Source organism: Pongo pygmaeus, chromosome 9, assembly GCF_028885625.2.
Source record: "Pongo pygmaeus isolate AG05252 chromosome 9, NHGRI_mPonPyg2-v2.0_pri, whole genome shotgun sequence".
In the NCBI taxonomy this organism is placed as follows: domain Eukaryota; kingdom Metazoa; phylum Chordata; class Mammalia; order Primates; family Hominidae; genus Pongo; species Pongo pygmaeus.
In genome coordinates, this window is record NC_072382.2 from 104,397,296 (window position 1) to 104,412,500 (window position 15,205).

The 15,205-nt window shown below is 37.6% G+C and overlaps 1 protein-coding gene across 2 annotated transcripts; it reads right to left on the reverse strand.

The window, feature by feature from the left end:
- Positions 1–256: 256 nt before the first annotated feature.
- MMP3 (matrix metallopeptidase 3) lies at positions 257–8,491 on the reverse strand. 2 transcript variants are annotated; one of them, XM_054440816.2, is made up of 10 exons: positions 8,088–8,491; positions 7,318–7,562; positions 7,077–7,225; positions 6,816–6,941; positions 5,093–5,257; positions 4,772–4,916; positions 3,568–3,701; positions 3,009–3,168; positions 1,756–1,859; positions 257–678 (listed from the first exon to the last, which is right to left on the reverse strand). In XM_054440816.2, the coding sequence occupies exons 1-10, from the start codon at positions 8,190–8,192 to the stop codon at positions 578–580; spliced, it is 1,434 nt and encodes a 477-aa protein (XP_054296791.1). In that variant the 5' UTR covers positions 8,193–8,491; the 3' UTR covers positions 257–577. The 2 variants fall into 2 exon arrangements, with proteins under 2 accessions (XP_054296791.1, XP_063528192.1); XM_063672122.1 differs by having other exon boundaries at positions 257–1,859; positions 8,088–8,469.
- Positions 8,492–15,205: the final 6,714 nt, after the last annotated feature.

The following is a 15,205-nucleotide window of genomic DNA, read 5'->3' on the forward strand; positions in this document are numbered from 1 at the left end:
CAATGTCACAACCCCTCTAGATTTTTTGCCTTAGGTATGTCAGGACACATAAAATGTCTAGGTGGTAGAAATAAGCCCCCTGTTTGCAGGGCTCACGAGGAAGGCAAGTGGTAGATTCTCTGCAGTTCTGGAACCCATCGTGAACCCCAAGCCATGGAGACTCTAGTCTACTGGCTGAGCATGCTCAGCCCATAATGTGCCCAAATTATGAGAACAACTTGCCCTTGAAACAAACAAACACAACAATAAGATAAAATAACTGACAAATCATCTTTATTAAATAAGCAAATAGTCTACATAGATACCATCACTTGTCTGTTGCACATGAGTGCTTCCCCTTCTCTTGGGAAAGATCACTCTATGTGACAAGGTGCAAGCTAAGCAGCAGCCCATTTGAATGCCCTGTAATAACATAAAAATGACCGGCAAGATACAGAGTTCACGCTCAAGTTCCCTTGAGTGTGACTGGAGTCACAGCACAGGCAGGAGAAAACGAACATTTCGATTCACAGAGACTTAGGTGAAGAATTATTAGCTTCATTTAAAGTGCCCATATTGTGCCTTCTACATATCTCTTTCAACAATTAAGCCAGCTGTTACTCTTCAAAGTGTGCGTCACATTCTTTGCATTTGGGTCAAACTCCAGCTGTGAAGATCCAGTAAAGAAGTAAAAAAACCCTGCAAATACAGACAAGGGAAATAGTAAGATATTTTTCCAAATAAAGACATTTGACAATATACAAAACTCAGAATCATAGAGAACTAAAAGTAGAAAGTGTTTATAGAGCTTTACTTTAATGCCAAGCTTGTTACATGAATTTATTTTCATTTATTTCTGCAACAACCCTATAAGGTTGTATGTCTAACTCCATTTACAGATTGAGCAAGTTGAAGTTTAGACAGATTTCGATGCTTCCTCAAGGTTACTCAGCAAGGAAGGATGGAGACAGCACTCTGTGCCAGCTCTGTCTGACAACAAAGCCAGGTTCCAGGTTACAAGGTTATTCTGCTTCGGATCAGATAAATTCTCCACTTGCTTGGAAACTCTAATCACCTATTTCTTTCTTCCCCAAAAATCCTCCTCCCTTTTCCCTGCATTGCAGCCTAGGAAGCACAGCAACTATTTCAAAACACCAGAGGACCCTTTAGTGCTCTGAAAACATGGTGATCAGGTTACCTTTCAATAAAGATCATCAGCCTCCACTTACTTACCTTGAGTAGAAAACAAAATCTTTTTTTAAAAAAACTTTGGGCATATGGAAAGGTAAGTATTTGCAAATGACTGGCATGGGCAATGACTGACAACTCAGGAAAGACAGACAAAAAAATCTCCCTGGGAATTAGTAGCAGCAATAAGATGGGGTGGAGGAGAAGGCCAGCTAACCAATATTAAACCTGGCCACACCACTTGATGGGATTTTTATGCTAACATGGTAATCTGAAAGTCGAGCTTGACTTCACATGTTAGCTCGAGATGTGAGTAAGTGATACTCGAGCACTTTGATTTTATATGCACGGTTTTATATGCATGTATAAGATAAAGTAATGAGATTTGTGTAATTATCTTTATGGTTGCAAATAAGTTATTTTGTGAAGTAGTTCTATAATGAGTACAAATGTAGGTGAATCAAAATTTTGAGGAGGGAACTGGCCCTAAGAAACACTTGTTATTAAAAAGTTTCAATGCTCCTCTTCCCTCTGATATCATAAAATGTTTCAAGTGCTCTATGGCCAACACAATAAGTATCCTCTTACCAAATTCTTCAAAAACAGCATCAATCTTTGAGTCAATCCCTGGAAAGTCTTCAGCTGTTTGCTTGGGAAAGCCTGGCTCCATGGAATTTCTCTTCTCATCAAATCTGTACCAAGTAAAAGAAACAGCTCAGCATTGCATAGAGGCCATGTTACCAAACATTTTAGATCATGTTAGGTTTAATGTGGAATTTTACTAAACTTTATAAGTACTGCAAATTAATGCCAAGCATATTTGGGACTATAGAAATATGTGACTTTAATGGTACTGCAAAGAGTTCTTAAAGCCATATCTCCATCTGGAACAGGGGCAGCATCCTGCTGTATGTAGCACATGCTGTTTGTCATCATATTTCTTAAGCCTGGACAGAAAGAACCTTAATCATCTTTCTGTCACAAAGACATGAAAGTGTGAACATATATATAAAGTGAATTGAATCAACATCTAAAATGCAATTTTAATTCCCTACCACAATTGGCCCATATATACCTGCAATCCCCGCCCCTGCACATCTAAGTCTTCTATGGTGGCCTCCTGGGAAAAGGGATTAGGATTAGAAGCAAAACACAGTAAGTGTGTTTTTAGCCCATTGGCTGGATATCAGATGGTCAGCCTCGATGTCTCAAAGTCTGGCCAAATGACCCAGGAATCAACCTGTCTGTGAGTGTTGGGTTGTATCCATAAACTGGACTGCTATTGCTCATCATCTCTTAAATGTGCCATCATTATCAGGCAGAGGTAACAAATGGGTGAGGTTAGAGGTAGCCCTTGAAAATCATATAGTAGTGTTAGGAAGACAAGACAAACGCACAATGAGACAGTGACAAACACACAGTGAGACAGTGAGGCAAACTGTAAGACAATGGGAAGGGAATGCTAAATTGTGGTCTGGGTTCTCAGAACATTTTCCCAATGGGTCTGAAGTCCACGAGGGAAAGCTGCATGGAGGTGATGAGACTTGAGCCAGGACTTGAAGGATGGGCAGGATTTTAATAGGTTGAGGAGAGAAGAGGGGGCTCCAGGCAGGTGGGGCGACAGCACCAAGGGAAGCACCAGCCAACTGCACTTGGGGCTGAAAGCAGGAGAGCCTAAGGTGCTGCTGTTTTAAAGTAAGAACTTTCCCACAGTTGTCTGAAGTCCCATCTTTCCTACTAAGAAAGAAGCAGGCCTAAGGTTGGGGTGGGGGATTTCCTTAGAAAAAGAAACTAATTTCCCTAATTAGGCTCCATACAAAGTCGTTTCTCTTGCATCTCACCTCCAGTATTTGTCCTCTACAAAGAAATATGTTTTCTTCTTTTCGTTATCAGAAATGGCTGCATCGATTTTCCTTACGGTTGGAGGGAAACCTAGGGTGTGGATGCCTCTTGGGTATCCAGCTTGTACCTCATTTCCTCTGATGGCCCAGAATTGATTTCCTGTTAAATATAAATAATTCAGAGTCGTATTGAATTATAACAGTTAAGCCCTTTAGCTTTAGAAATACACTTTAGCATCTTTGATTTTCATGGTAAAGTAGTAGCCCAAATTTTAGATTTAGTCACCAGCTCACAGTGGACTTTTCACAAAAATTTGCAGGCTGAATAAATGAACTAAGGTCAAATAAGAGAATTTACAACTCTGGGTAATTTATCTTCTTGTCTTTATTTTTATAATCTGTAAAATATAAATACAATAATATCAGCCCTGGTTATTTCTTCATTACCTTTGACTACTGTACTAGCCAGAACTTGTAGTAGGGAAAATTAAAGTGTTGTTCAATTTCTTATGAGAGGGTTTACTTTGGCAAGTTAGACAAATGATGATATAATAATTACCTTTAAAAATGAAAACAAGGTCCTTGCTAGTAACTTCGTATGCGGCATCCACGCCTGAAGGAAGAGACGGCCAAAATGAAGAGATCAAATACAAGTCAGGTTCAAGCTTCCTGAGGGATTTGCGCCAAAAGTGCCTAAAATATATGTAAAAAGAAATATAAATTGAAAAACAGTCTTTCACCTTTAAAATATTTTCCTCACCTTCTTGCCTCACCCAGCTTCCCCCATTCTCTCATCTTCTAGGCTGGATGACAGATAGAAATCAGGTATATTGCCATTAGAAAATTTCTTTCCTTTTTCTTCAGAAGACTGCAGTGAGTCTCCTGTCATAGGTTTCTAGAGTAATGTCTTCTATGAAAGAAAAATTATTCTATCGTGCAAATGAATTAGCCCAGCATAAGCTTTAATTACCTGCAATGTGTGCAAAACAGTGTGTGTGCTATACCCTCTTCCAAAAGCTAGGCAGTGTGTATATACGTGTATGTGCTGTATAAATATATTCTTGTATGTGTGTAGAAAGATTCTGGAAGGATGCACAAAAAGTCTTGACTCTGTTGTGGGGTGGGGGGAGTGGGGAGGGATAGCATTGGGAGATATACCTAATGCTAGATGACGAGTTGGTGGGTGCAGCGCACCAGCATGGCACATGTATACATATGTAACTTACCTGCACATTGCGCACATGTACCATAAAACCTAAAGTATAATAATAATAATAATAATAATAAAAGAAAAAAAAGAAAAAAAAAGTCTTGACTCTGGATGAATACAGGAGAACTGGGAACTAAAATTTTTAATTTTCTTCGCATTTGTGCTCTTTGAATGTTTGTCATGTGCATATTGATCCATCAGTAAGTAAATTATTTGATTAAATGTAATGTTGATCCTGATGTCATTTTTAAAGGAAGTAAAAATAAAATTATTATTCGAAAGATCTACTCATGCCTTTTGAAAAGTAACCGTGACTTAAGACATTTGGAAAAAGCAATTAGAAGATAAGAATCAGATCAGCCTGTGCCTTCAAAAATGAACCTGACAATTTTAGGAAAATGTGGGAAAAGGCAGCACCAGATCTAAATGATTCCAAGCTCAGAAGAAACGTTTTTATTTTAAATGTTTAAGAATCTCTATCAAGTTTCTGCATGTTTTCCTTTCTAAGCATTGTAGATTAAAATGGTAGGAAAATATAATTTTTCAGCCTGACCTGTCTTTAAAGATCAGGATTTCTCCCCTCAGAGTGCTGACGGCATCAAAGGACAAAGCAGGATCACACTTGGCTGGCGTCCCAGGTTCTGGAGGGACAGGTTCCGTGGGTACCGGGGGGGTGTCAGGGGAGTCAGGGGGAGGTCCTAAAGGGAACATTAGGGGAAATGTGATACGTTTCAATATATGCCCATTTGTATGCTTTCCAAACATTCTCATGGTGCTTTGAACTAAATCATAAATACTTTATGTAGCATTTGAAAGCTCTTCTGAAGACCATCGTTGCAAAACTACAATGGCTGATTTTCCCAGTGTCACTCACCATAGAGGGACTGAATGCCATTTATATCATCTTGAGACAGGCGGAACCGAGTCAGGTCTGTGAGTGAGTGGTAGAGTGGGTACATCAAAGCTTCAGTGTTGGCTGAGTGAAAGAGACCCAGGGAGTGGCCAATTTCATGAGCAGCAACGAGGAATAAATTGGTCCCTATTTAAGAAATCAAAAACAATAGTTCCTTATTTTTTAAATACGTGTACATTATACAGGTCTGCTGTGCATTGTATCGGTTTTTACTTCTTGGAACCACACAGGGCTTTTTATACCTTGTTTGTTGGTTAATTGAACAATTGACTAATTACACACTTAATGGAAAGCTAAGTGTATTTTAAAACTCATATCTGAAATCAATCTTTGAGATTGATTTCCCAGTTACATCCACTTGCCCCCCACAGCCCCAAACCCACCCCCAGCCTCACAAGCATATTAACTCCAGAAGAACCAGGTCCCTTTTTTTGTACTCAGGAATGGAATGAACCCACTTGTTTAGCATATCAAATATTTACCTTCATTTGTCAATGCAAAGCTAAACACTGGTTTAATATATTTACGTTTGCCATTTGCAGTCTCAGTTAAAGGAAACTATATTCATATTAATTCATAATGTCTTAGCTTCATCATCATGAAGTACATATTAAGATTAAAAACATGAATAATGATAGATGTCATAGGATTTGCAAAACTGGTTTAAAACACAGTATGCCCAATCATGTCTAGCATTTGTCACACAACAGATTTAGAATACATAAACACTGGCTTTATTCAAAATTTTTTCCTTCATATTTTTAAAAATACCCATAATGCTAAAATTGGGAGGTATTGAGTAATTATGATCAGTATAGTAAGTAAATCTACATTACTTTTGCTAGTATTACTTGTGTAACTTGTGATGCTAGGAACAATCTCATGTGAGAGTTTGCAGGAAGGTTTCTTTACAAGAATTCGTTAACAACCAAATCAAGAATTTTATCCAGGACTAAACTCACATTTGTACGTCCTACAGAGGTTTACATTTTCATTATAAATCCCGGTTAAACCTCAGACATAGTACTAATTGTTTTTCTATTTTTTTAGAAGTAGTGTTAACTGTTTTAGCTGATTTTTTTGAAAACTTTGGATGTCATTCCCCAAAATATACAGTTATGTACTGAGAAACATTCTTCTACCTAAATAGTTTGAACGTTGTATTTGGGAGTTAGTCTTTTCCTTCAGAATGAGCCCATAAAAATTCTTTTAACCTGAAAGTACTAAAATAATGCCTCAGCTAGAAAAAAAAAAAGAGAATCTCAGTTTCTGAAATTTGATTCTGATTTCTGGTTTGAAGAGTAAAGAAGTAAATGGAGGAAATTACAAAAGCAACATCCAGAGCACATTTTCGTGTAGATTCAGTGCAATATACTATCCCTTGAATGTTTGCATTTTGTTATGAGAAATTATTCTTAATAATGGTTACCCCTAGATCACAAAGATCCACAGTCATTAAAGAAATACTTAATGGTATTTCCTATATTGTGCTTACCAATGTAGGAAAACTGTTAAAGCATCTGAAAATATTTTCAATAATAATTAAAACGAAAATATGTTCTGCTGATCTCTGATCCACTGGAAAATCTAGAACGTCTCATTTCTTGAGCATTCTTGGTTATTAAGAGATTTCTACATATAAAAAAATTAATGCCAAAATCGTTCTGAGAGATGTGTAACTAACCTGTTGTATCCTTTGTCCATTGTTCATCATCATCAAAGTGGGCATCTCCATTAATCCCTGGCCCAGGGGCATAGGCATGGGCCAAAACATTTCCAGGTCCATCAAAAGGGTAAAAGTCTCCATGTTCTAGTAGGAAAAAAATTTATTGGAAAGATACATAATGAGGATCCCTTTTGGGCCTTTTGCCGTACAACAACACCAGATAGATGAATGGATAGGTTTCACGTGTTTTTTGTTTTGCTTTGCTTTTTTTTTTTTTACCTCTAACTGCAAAAGAGATCATTATATCAGCCTCTCCTTCATACAGCCTGGAGAATGTGAGTGGAGTCACCTCTTCCCAGACTTTCAGAGCTTTCTCAATGGCAGAATCAACAGCATCTTTTGGCAAATCTGGTGTATAATTCACAATCCTGTAGGAGAAAAATTGAAGAAGATACTATTTTCTCCAATGATATAGTTTATAAAATTCTAATCTTATGTGAAAACCCCTCTGAACCATTACCTGTATGTAAGGTGGGTTTTCCTCCACTTTGGGATGCCAGGAAATGTTCTGAACTGACCAACATCAGGAACTCCACATCTGGGCTTGCGCATCACCTCCAGAGTGTCAGAGTCCAGCTTCCCTGTCACCTCCAACCCAAGGAACTTCTGCATTTCTCGGATTTTTTTAACAACAGGACCACTGTCCTTTCTCCTAACAAACTGTTTCACATCTTTTTCGAGGTCGTAGTAGTTTTCTAGATATTTCTAACAGAATAAGAATAGTTTTTAGGTCATTCTTACAATTTTTACTATAGCTATCTATTCATAGTAAGTTTTTGCAGTTGCTCACTTTTCTTAATCTATTTGGAGTATTTCTCTAGTTTGCTGAAATAATGCCAAATTTTATAATATGATACTAGCAACATAAATATTTAGCTAAAATTACGTTGCATTAAAAAAAAAACTGAAGCTGTTCCAAAGCAAGATATGATTCATCCACTCTCCACTTGTTATTCATGTGCCTTAAGCCCCAGTGCTGCTACTGCTATGGTGTTGTGTGATCTTAAGAAAACACCTAACATTTCTGGCCTTTGTTTCTTCCTACATAAGAGGAGAAGCCCAAATGGTGTGATAATGAGACCCTTTCCACTTCCAATGCTCTATAACTCTATTCTTGAACCGTTCCTACACAGTAAGCTCAAGCATTCTATGTGGGTTTTCAGACACACAGAATGGTTTGAGCTTACTGTAGAAGCTCCCCACCTGGCCAGGTCAGTTAGTGTTAATTACCTGAACAAGGTTCATGCTGGTGTCCTCACTCCTTGCAGCTCCATCCAGCGGATAGGCTGAGCAAGCTGCCACGCACAGCAACAGTAGGATTGGAAGACTCTTCATTTCCACTGGCTTTACTTAGCTCTATGTTGTCTCTATGCCTTGCTGTCTTGCCTGCCTCCTTGTAGGTCCAACCTCGGGAGCCCAGCTTTTAAAGAGTGACAGTGTTTGCTTGGATCACCCGCAGCTTGACTCATCCTTGCTTTCATCCAAATGGCAGCAGGACCATTTCCAAAAATTCCAAATTCAAAGTAGGATGATACAACCTACTTTACTAATTTCTCTCAACCTTCCCAATTTTGCAAGGCAACTTGGTGATTAATCTCCAGGAAGTGCTTCCTGTCTTGGTAGAGGAGAAAACTGGAGCATTTTTTTTCTTCTGGAAAAATTGACTGGAATTCACTAGACAATTTATGTTTGTCTTTTTGAGAGAAGAAGTAGGTTGACTTGGTAAAAATCAGAATTGTGCAGAACTTCTAAAAGCAGTTTTAAGAAAGACATTATAAAAGCAAATAAAAGATGTAAGTGGAAAGTGTACATACATAGCTATAGTCTATGCTATATACAATTATACTCAAAACATAGAAGATAATATCTAGAAGAAATTTAGAAGTGGTGATTTATTTTTTTGAATCTAATTTGTAATGCCTGCTATTGACTGTCGTTGGATTTGCTGGTTCTTGAGGAGGAAAACCTCATGGGCAGAATAGAACAAAGAGGGTCTGTGAAAAAGAAGGAAGTATATTCCCTTTGGGTTGGTTTTAATTCTGTACCCAATTTATTAATGGATGATGGGCCCATGTAGCTGCTCCATGAATAGTTGTAGAATTGAAATGAATTACATTGCTCACTGGACTGAAATTTGCTCTGTCCTTGTCTTCTACGCGTGTCTTATTCTCTTTTAATCTTTTCCCCTCCTCCCTAAATTCAAATTAGCAGATGCTTTGAAGTTGAAGAACAGAATCCTTCCTAAATTCTCTCCTCATGCTCTTCTGTTTTCTTCCTTTCCTTTCTTTTCTGTTTCTTTGTCAAGTAAAGTGTTGCTCACATTATTGGTGTATAGTAAATGCTTGAACGCAAGACTCTAAACATATTCAGAGGAAGACATTTTGTAAAACTTTTATGGTCCTCTTGTCACCTGCCACCATCCATCTCCTCAATGCTTCCCTGATCACCACATTTTGTTTGTTCTTTCTTTCTTTCTTTGCTGACTTGCTTATTTGTTTGCTAAAGGGAAGAACATCTTGGGAGTAAGAACTCAGTAGAATGATGGATACAAATGTGCATTTATTAGACATTTAATAAGTGCCCATTTTTCTTCCTCTCATTTACATCTGTTTTGCATTTTCTTCTTTGCTTTATTTTTTGTGTGTTTCTTAATAAACATTGGAGAGATTTTACCCAATACGTTTAAAGGGATTTCTCTGTGGCAATAAGATCCCTATGACTGAAGATGCCCACACAGGTGATAGCCACTTGGCAGGGGGCTATACATCACATTTAAGCCTTCATTTTTAGACTAGATTCTGTCTAAAGACTTTTTCAAATTTTATTTAAAAAATAGAGACAGAGGTTTCACTATGTTGCCCAGGCTGGTTTCGAGCTCTGGGCTCAAGTGATTCTCCTGCCTCAACCTCTCAAAGTGCTAGGATTACAGACATGGGTCACTGCACCTGGCCTAAAGACATGTTAAAACTAGTATTCTATGGTTCTCCATTCCTTTGAGGGGAGAAAAAAAAAACCATGTCTTGTCCTGATTGAAATACAGGGAAAATATTTGGCCACATTGATATGAGGACAAGAAGAACAGAGCGGTGGCAGTGATGTGAATTCCAGGAAGAAACAGTGGAGCCCAACAGATAAAATATTGAGAAGTTAAAAGCGTAGGAGCTGTGACAGCTCTAATTCCTTCTAGATTAAGGTTTATCCTTTGTAAATTTTCTCTGGAGTTATAACTTATAAAACATATTTAAAGTTTAGAGGAAAGCCTGATAGATAATATGTTTGCTTTTCCAACTGTTAAGATGTGATTGGCAAAATGGGCCATGCTGTTCCTGAACTAAATACAAAAGTTTGCCATATTTTAAAACAGCTTCAATGACTTCCCTAGAAGATGTTTCCCAAGTCCCAGGAAGAGTCATTAATTATTGTTCAATGGTACCTTGTACCTGCCTCTGCTACTGTATTTTCCACATTGAACTGTAGTGAAATGGTTTATCTGTCTCTCTCATTCTAATGTAAGCTACTTGAGGGTATGGACCATGCCTCATTTGATTCTGTATTCCTAGTACTTAGCATGGTATCTTATATGTAGTAGGTAACCAAAAATTACTTAGAGAACTAAATAATATATTAGTTATGAGTGAAAGGCTCACAGCAAATGTCAAACAGGTAAATTAAAAGTCAAAAAATCCACAAATCATGCAGACGTTTCTAGATTTGCAGATTCTACATATCATATATACGAAATACTCTAAAAACTAAATTTTTTAGAAGTTGTATTTCCACAAGAAAAGATCAAGCTATCATCTAAAGTCCCTGTAATATATAATTGAAGTCCTCATTCATATGTCTGCAGAACACTCAAACTAGTCTTGTAGAACCAGGAGTTTTCTAACCATGCATGAGATAGTCAAATTGCATTTTGTAGAGTATGTTTTGAAAACCAATGCAGTAATGAGAAGGAATAGGTAAAATTAAAGAGCAACTAAGTGTAAGAGGGAAGGGAGGGAGAAGGAGGGAGAAGAGAAGGGGGGAGGAAGAGTAGGGAAGGGGAGGAGGAGAGCAAACACTCCAGGTGTAGAGGGAGGAACTGAATACCAGCAGAAAAAAGTGGGCATTTCCAGCAAGAAATCAAAATGACTGTTCCACAGAACAATCATTTGTTATATGGTTAAATAAATACAAGGGTCAGATAATGGCTAGTTTTATAAATCTGACCTCCCAAGGATCAGAGGCTTAGAATTAAATTTACATTCAATCTAATCCTTGGATTTAAAAACTGGCAGTGATCCCAGGTGACATTCTATCTCGTAACTTTTCACATTTGTCTTCCTATTTGTCAGACTTCTCCATGACTAATCAGACATGATTGTGCAGGATCCTTGCTACCTCTAGCTGATAACTGATATAATCATTATTTCAGCTATACATTCATTTATCAAGTGTCTGAGTCTCAAGGGCTTCAGAATACCCAAACTAAGAGTGTAGATTTGGAGATAAAGTTTAGAAAATTTTAGTAAAAAAAAAAAAAAGTGAACAAACTAGCTGTTTAAAAGCAGGAAAGAAAGAAGAAAGGAAGGAAGGGAAGGAGGTAGAGGAAGGAAGGAAGAAAGGAAGGAAGAAAGGAAGGAAGGAAGAAAGGAAGGAAGGAAGAGGGAGGGAGGGAGGGTAGGAGGGAGGGAGGGAGGGAAGGAGGGAAGGAGAGAATATAACCTAGCCAAGGAAAGAATCCCCTATATAATTAATTCTATAAGAAATAGGCCTGGTGTGGTGGCTCCTGCCTATAACCTCAGCACTTTGGGAGACTGAGATAGGAGGATTGCTTGAGCCCAGAAGTTGAAGACCCATCTAGGCAACATAGGGGGACCTCAGCTCCACAAAAAAATAAAAATAATTAGCCACTTGTGGCAGTGCACACCTGTAGCCCCAGCTATTTGGGAAGCTGAGGCAGAAGGATCACTTGAGCCCTGGAAGTGAGCTGTGATGGTGCCACTGCACTCCAGCCTGGGCAAGAGAGCAAGACCCTGTCTCAAAAAAAAAAAAAAAAAAAAGGAAAAAGTTGTACATGAATTAAGCAGAAGCTGCTTGCTTACTTTAGGTGTTTCCTTTAGAAAAAACTCATAGATAAAGTAGCAGATAAAGTGAGCCTGGAATGATCTGGAAGTGGAGGAAAAATCGCTTCTCGGCCTTTTGGCTAAGAACAAGGGTGGAAATGGAGGGGAAAATTCAGTAACAGAGTATACAAGTATGCAGAGTCAAGAAAGAGTCTATATGGAAAACGTCAAAGAGTTACTTTTTATTGAAATAAAAGGTATGTGAAGGGTAATAATGAAAAATAAAAAATAAAGTTGTGAAAAGGTAGGTTGGGGTCCAGTCATAGAAGACCATTAGTCTGTAGCTAAGGTGCTTAGAGTTTATTCCATTGTTGGTGGAAAGCCATGTGATATGGTCTGGCTGTGTTCCCAACCAAATCTCATCTTGAATTGTAACTCCAACAATTCCCATGTGTCGTGGGAAGAACCCAGCGGGAGGTGATTGAATTATGGGGGTGGGTCTTCCCTGCGCTGTTCTCATGATAGTGAATGAGTCTCATGAGATCTGATGGTTTTAAAAATGGTAGTTTCCCTGCACAAGCACTTTTTTTGCCTGCTGCCTTCCATGTAAGACATGACTTGCTCCTCCTTACCTTCTGCCATGATTGTGAGGCTTTCCCAGCCACGTGGAACTGTAAGTCCATATTAAACCTCTTTTTCTTCCCAGTCTCTGGTATGTCTTTATCAGCAGTGTGAAAACAAACGAATACACTAGTTTCTACAAAACATTTTAAATAAATTTTACATACTTAAATAAAATGTTAAATGTTTATTATAGAAAATTTAAAATATATAAAAAAGTACAAAGAAGAAAATAAATCTTTTATAGTCTTGACCCAAAAAGAAAAACACTACTAACACTATTAACTATGTATTTCCTCTAATTTTTTTATAGCTGTGTATTCTTTTTCACATCATGCTGATCATGGGAGTTTATAAAATTTCATCTATATTTTCCCCAATTTTGAATTTCACTAGCTGGACAGAAGTACTAATAAGGCAACATATTCCATCTGAATTATAGGGCCATGTTGCTCAGACTGGTCTCAAATTCCTGGGCCTGAGTGATTTGCCCACCTTGGCCCTGCAAAGTGCTGGGATTACAGACATGAGCCACTATGCCTAACAGTAAAATATTTTGATACTGGTATGCAATGTGTAGCAATCACATTGGGGTAAGTGTGGGTATTCATCGCCTCAAGCATTGATCACTTCTTTGTGTTACAAACATTCCAATTCATCGTTTAGTTATTTTAAAATGTACAATAAATTGTTGTTGACTGTAGTCACCCTGTTGTGCTATCAAATACTATATCATACTCATTCTAACTATATTTTTGTACCTATTAACCATACCCACTCCCACCACCCCCCACTACCCTTCCCAGCTACTGGTAACCCTCATTCTACTCTCTATCTCCATGAGTTTAATTGTTTTAATTTTTAGATCCCACAAATAAGTGAAAACATGTGAAGTTTGTCTTTCTGTGCCTTGCTTATTTCACTTAACGTAATGTCCTCCAGTTCCGTCAATGTTGTTGCAAATGACAGGTCTCATTCTTTTTCATGGTTGAATGGGACTCCACTGTGTGTGTATATGTACTATATTTTCTTTATCAATTCATCTGTTGATGGACACAGGTTGCTTCCAAATCTTGGCTATTGTGAATAGTGCTGCAGTTAACATGGAAGTGTAAATATGTCTTTGACATGTTGATTTCATTTCCTTTAGATAAATATTCAGTAGTGGAATTGCTGGATCATATGGTAGGTCTGTTTTTAGTTTTCTGAGAAACTTCCGTACTGTTCTCCATGGTGGTTGTACTAATTTACATCCTCATCAAGGACATATGAGGGTTCCCGTTTCTCTACATCCTTGCTAGAATTTGTTATTGCCTGTTTTTTGGGAAAAAAGCCATTTTTACTGGGGTAAGATGATATCTCATTGTAGTTTTGATTTGCATTTCTCTGATAATCAGTGATGTTGAGCACTTTTTCGTATCACATAGCTTTTCATAGTTGAAATCAGACTATATATTCTGATTTTTATGCCTATTTGCCATAGAAACTTTCAAACATTCTAGTTGGAAGGGGAATTAGAATAGAAAAGGGATTAGGCACAGGTAATTTCTGCACGTGATGGCTCAGTCTTTTTTCATTTATAAAAGCATAATGATTCACATCACTCCACATGAGTGGTAAAAATGTTGAAATCTATCACTTAAATTCTTTGAGAATGACAATAGCTTTTATGTGGCTCCAGGCAACTCTGTTTTTATGGAGGGAAAGAGCATTTTGTAATATTCTTGGCACAAATATTCCAGTTATGTAAAACAGAGTAACATAAAGTTTTCAGTGGTTCTCCAACAGGCAGTATATTTCATCTGGTTGTAGGGTAAAATAATGATGCTTGATAAACAATTTTTCTCATATGAGAATTAGAGTGGAAGCAGGAGAACAGGTATGAAAAACATTATGGATAAAGCTTAATTCCAGGCTGTCAAATCCACCTGAAAAGACACTTTTCAATCAGAAAACTGACTTTTTCAAACAAGTTCAGTAAAGGTAGCTCCATTAAGCTTTTCATAGCCTGACCTATGCATTCTGGAATTGTTCGTTTTCAGCCAGTTGGCAATTGTATGTCTTTACGTAAATTTTTTCCAAAGGTGGTTCAGGAGTGAAATTTACTGATTCCAGCATGTCCGAGCATGTCTTTTGTTAAAATATCCTATGGGAAATATCTTAGGTGAATATGACACTCAGTTCACAATCATTTTTCTCTCTTCCAAAATCAAAACCTGTTCAGTAGAGATGCAGCTTCAATGTTTTCTATTATAGTTGGTAGAAAAATATATGTCCTGGCCCCTGAGAACAAATATCTTTCTAGATCTTTCAGATGACAAGAGGTTCTTCAGGTTTCATGAGACAAACATAGACAGGCTTCTGAATATTTTTTCTAATATAACTTCACTGTTTTTATAAAAACTGGAAAAATCATTCTTAAAAAAAGCTTTTCATTTTATGCGCTCTAGTGCAAGTTTGGGAAAGGCTGCTTCAGTGGCTACTAAGGAATTGTCCTTTTAGACTGAAAATTTTCTATGTATTTCTCTTGATCAGATAAGTGACATCAGAACTGTGTTTCTGTGAGATTTATCTGGTAGCAGTGATTGAGATGGATTAGAATGTGAAGCAAGTGAAGTTGACTATTTCAGGGGCTGTTATAATCTTCCAAGTGAGGCACAAGGGCAACCTGAAGGACTG

Bases quoted from the DNA above. Each gene is read 5' to 3' on its own strand.
- MMP3 (XM_063672122.1), bottom strand. From the start codon at position 8,192: ATGAAGAGTCTTCCAATCCTACTGTTGCTGTGCGTGGCAGCTTGCTCA. The intron at 7,226-7,317 runs GTAATGGTTCAG...TTTCTCCTACAG, and splicing joins AAAACCCACCTTACATACAG to GATTGTGAATTATACACCAG. The intron at 6,942-7,076 runs GTAAAAAAAAAA...TTTTCCTACTAG, and splicing joins GATCTCTTTTGCAGTTAGAG to AACATGGAGACTTTTACCCT.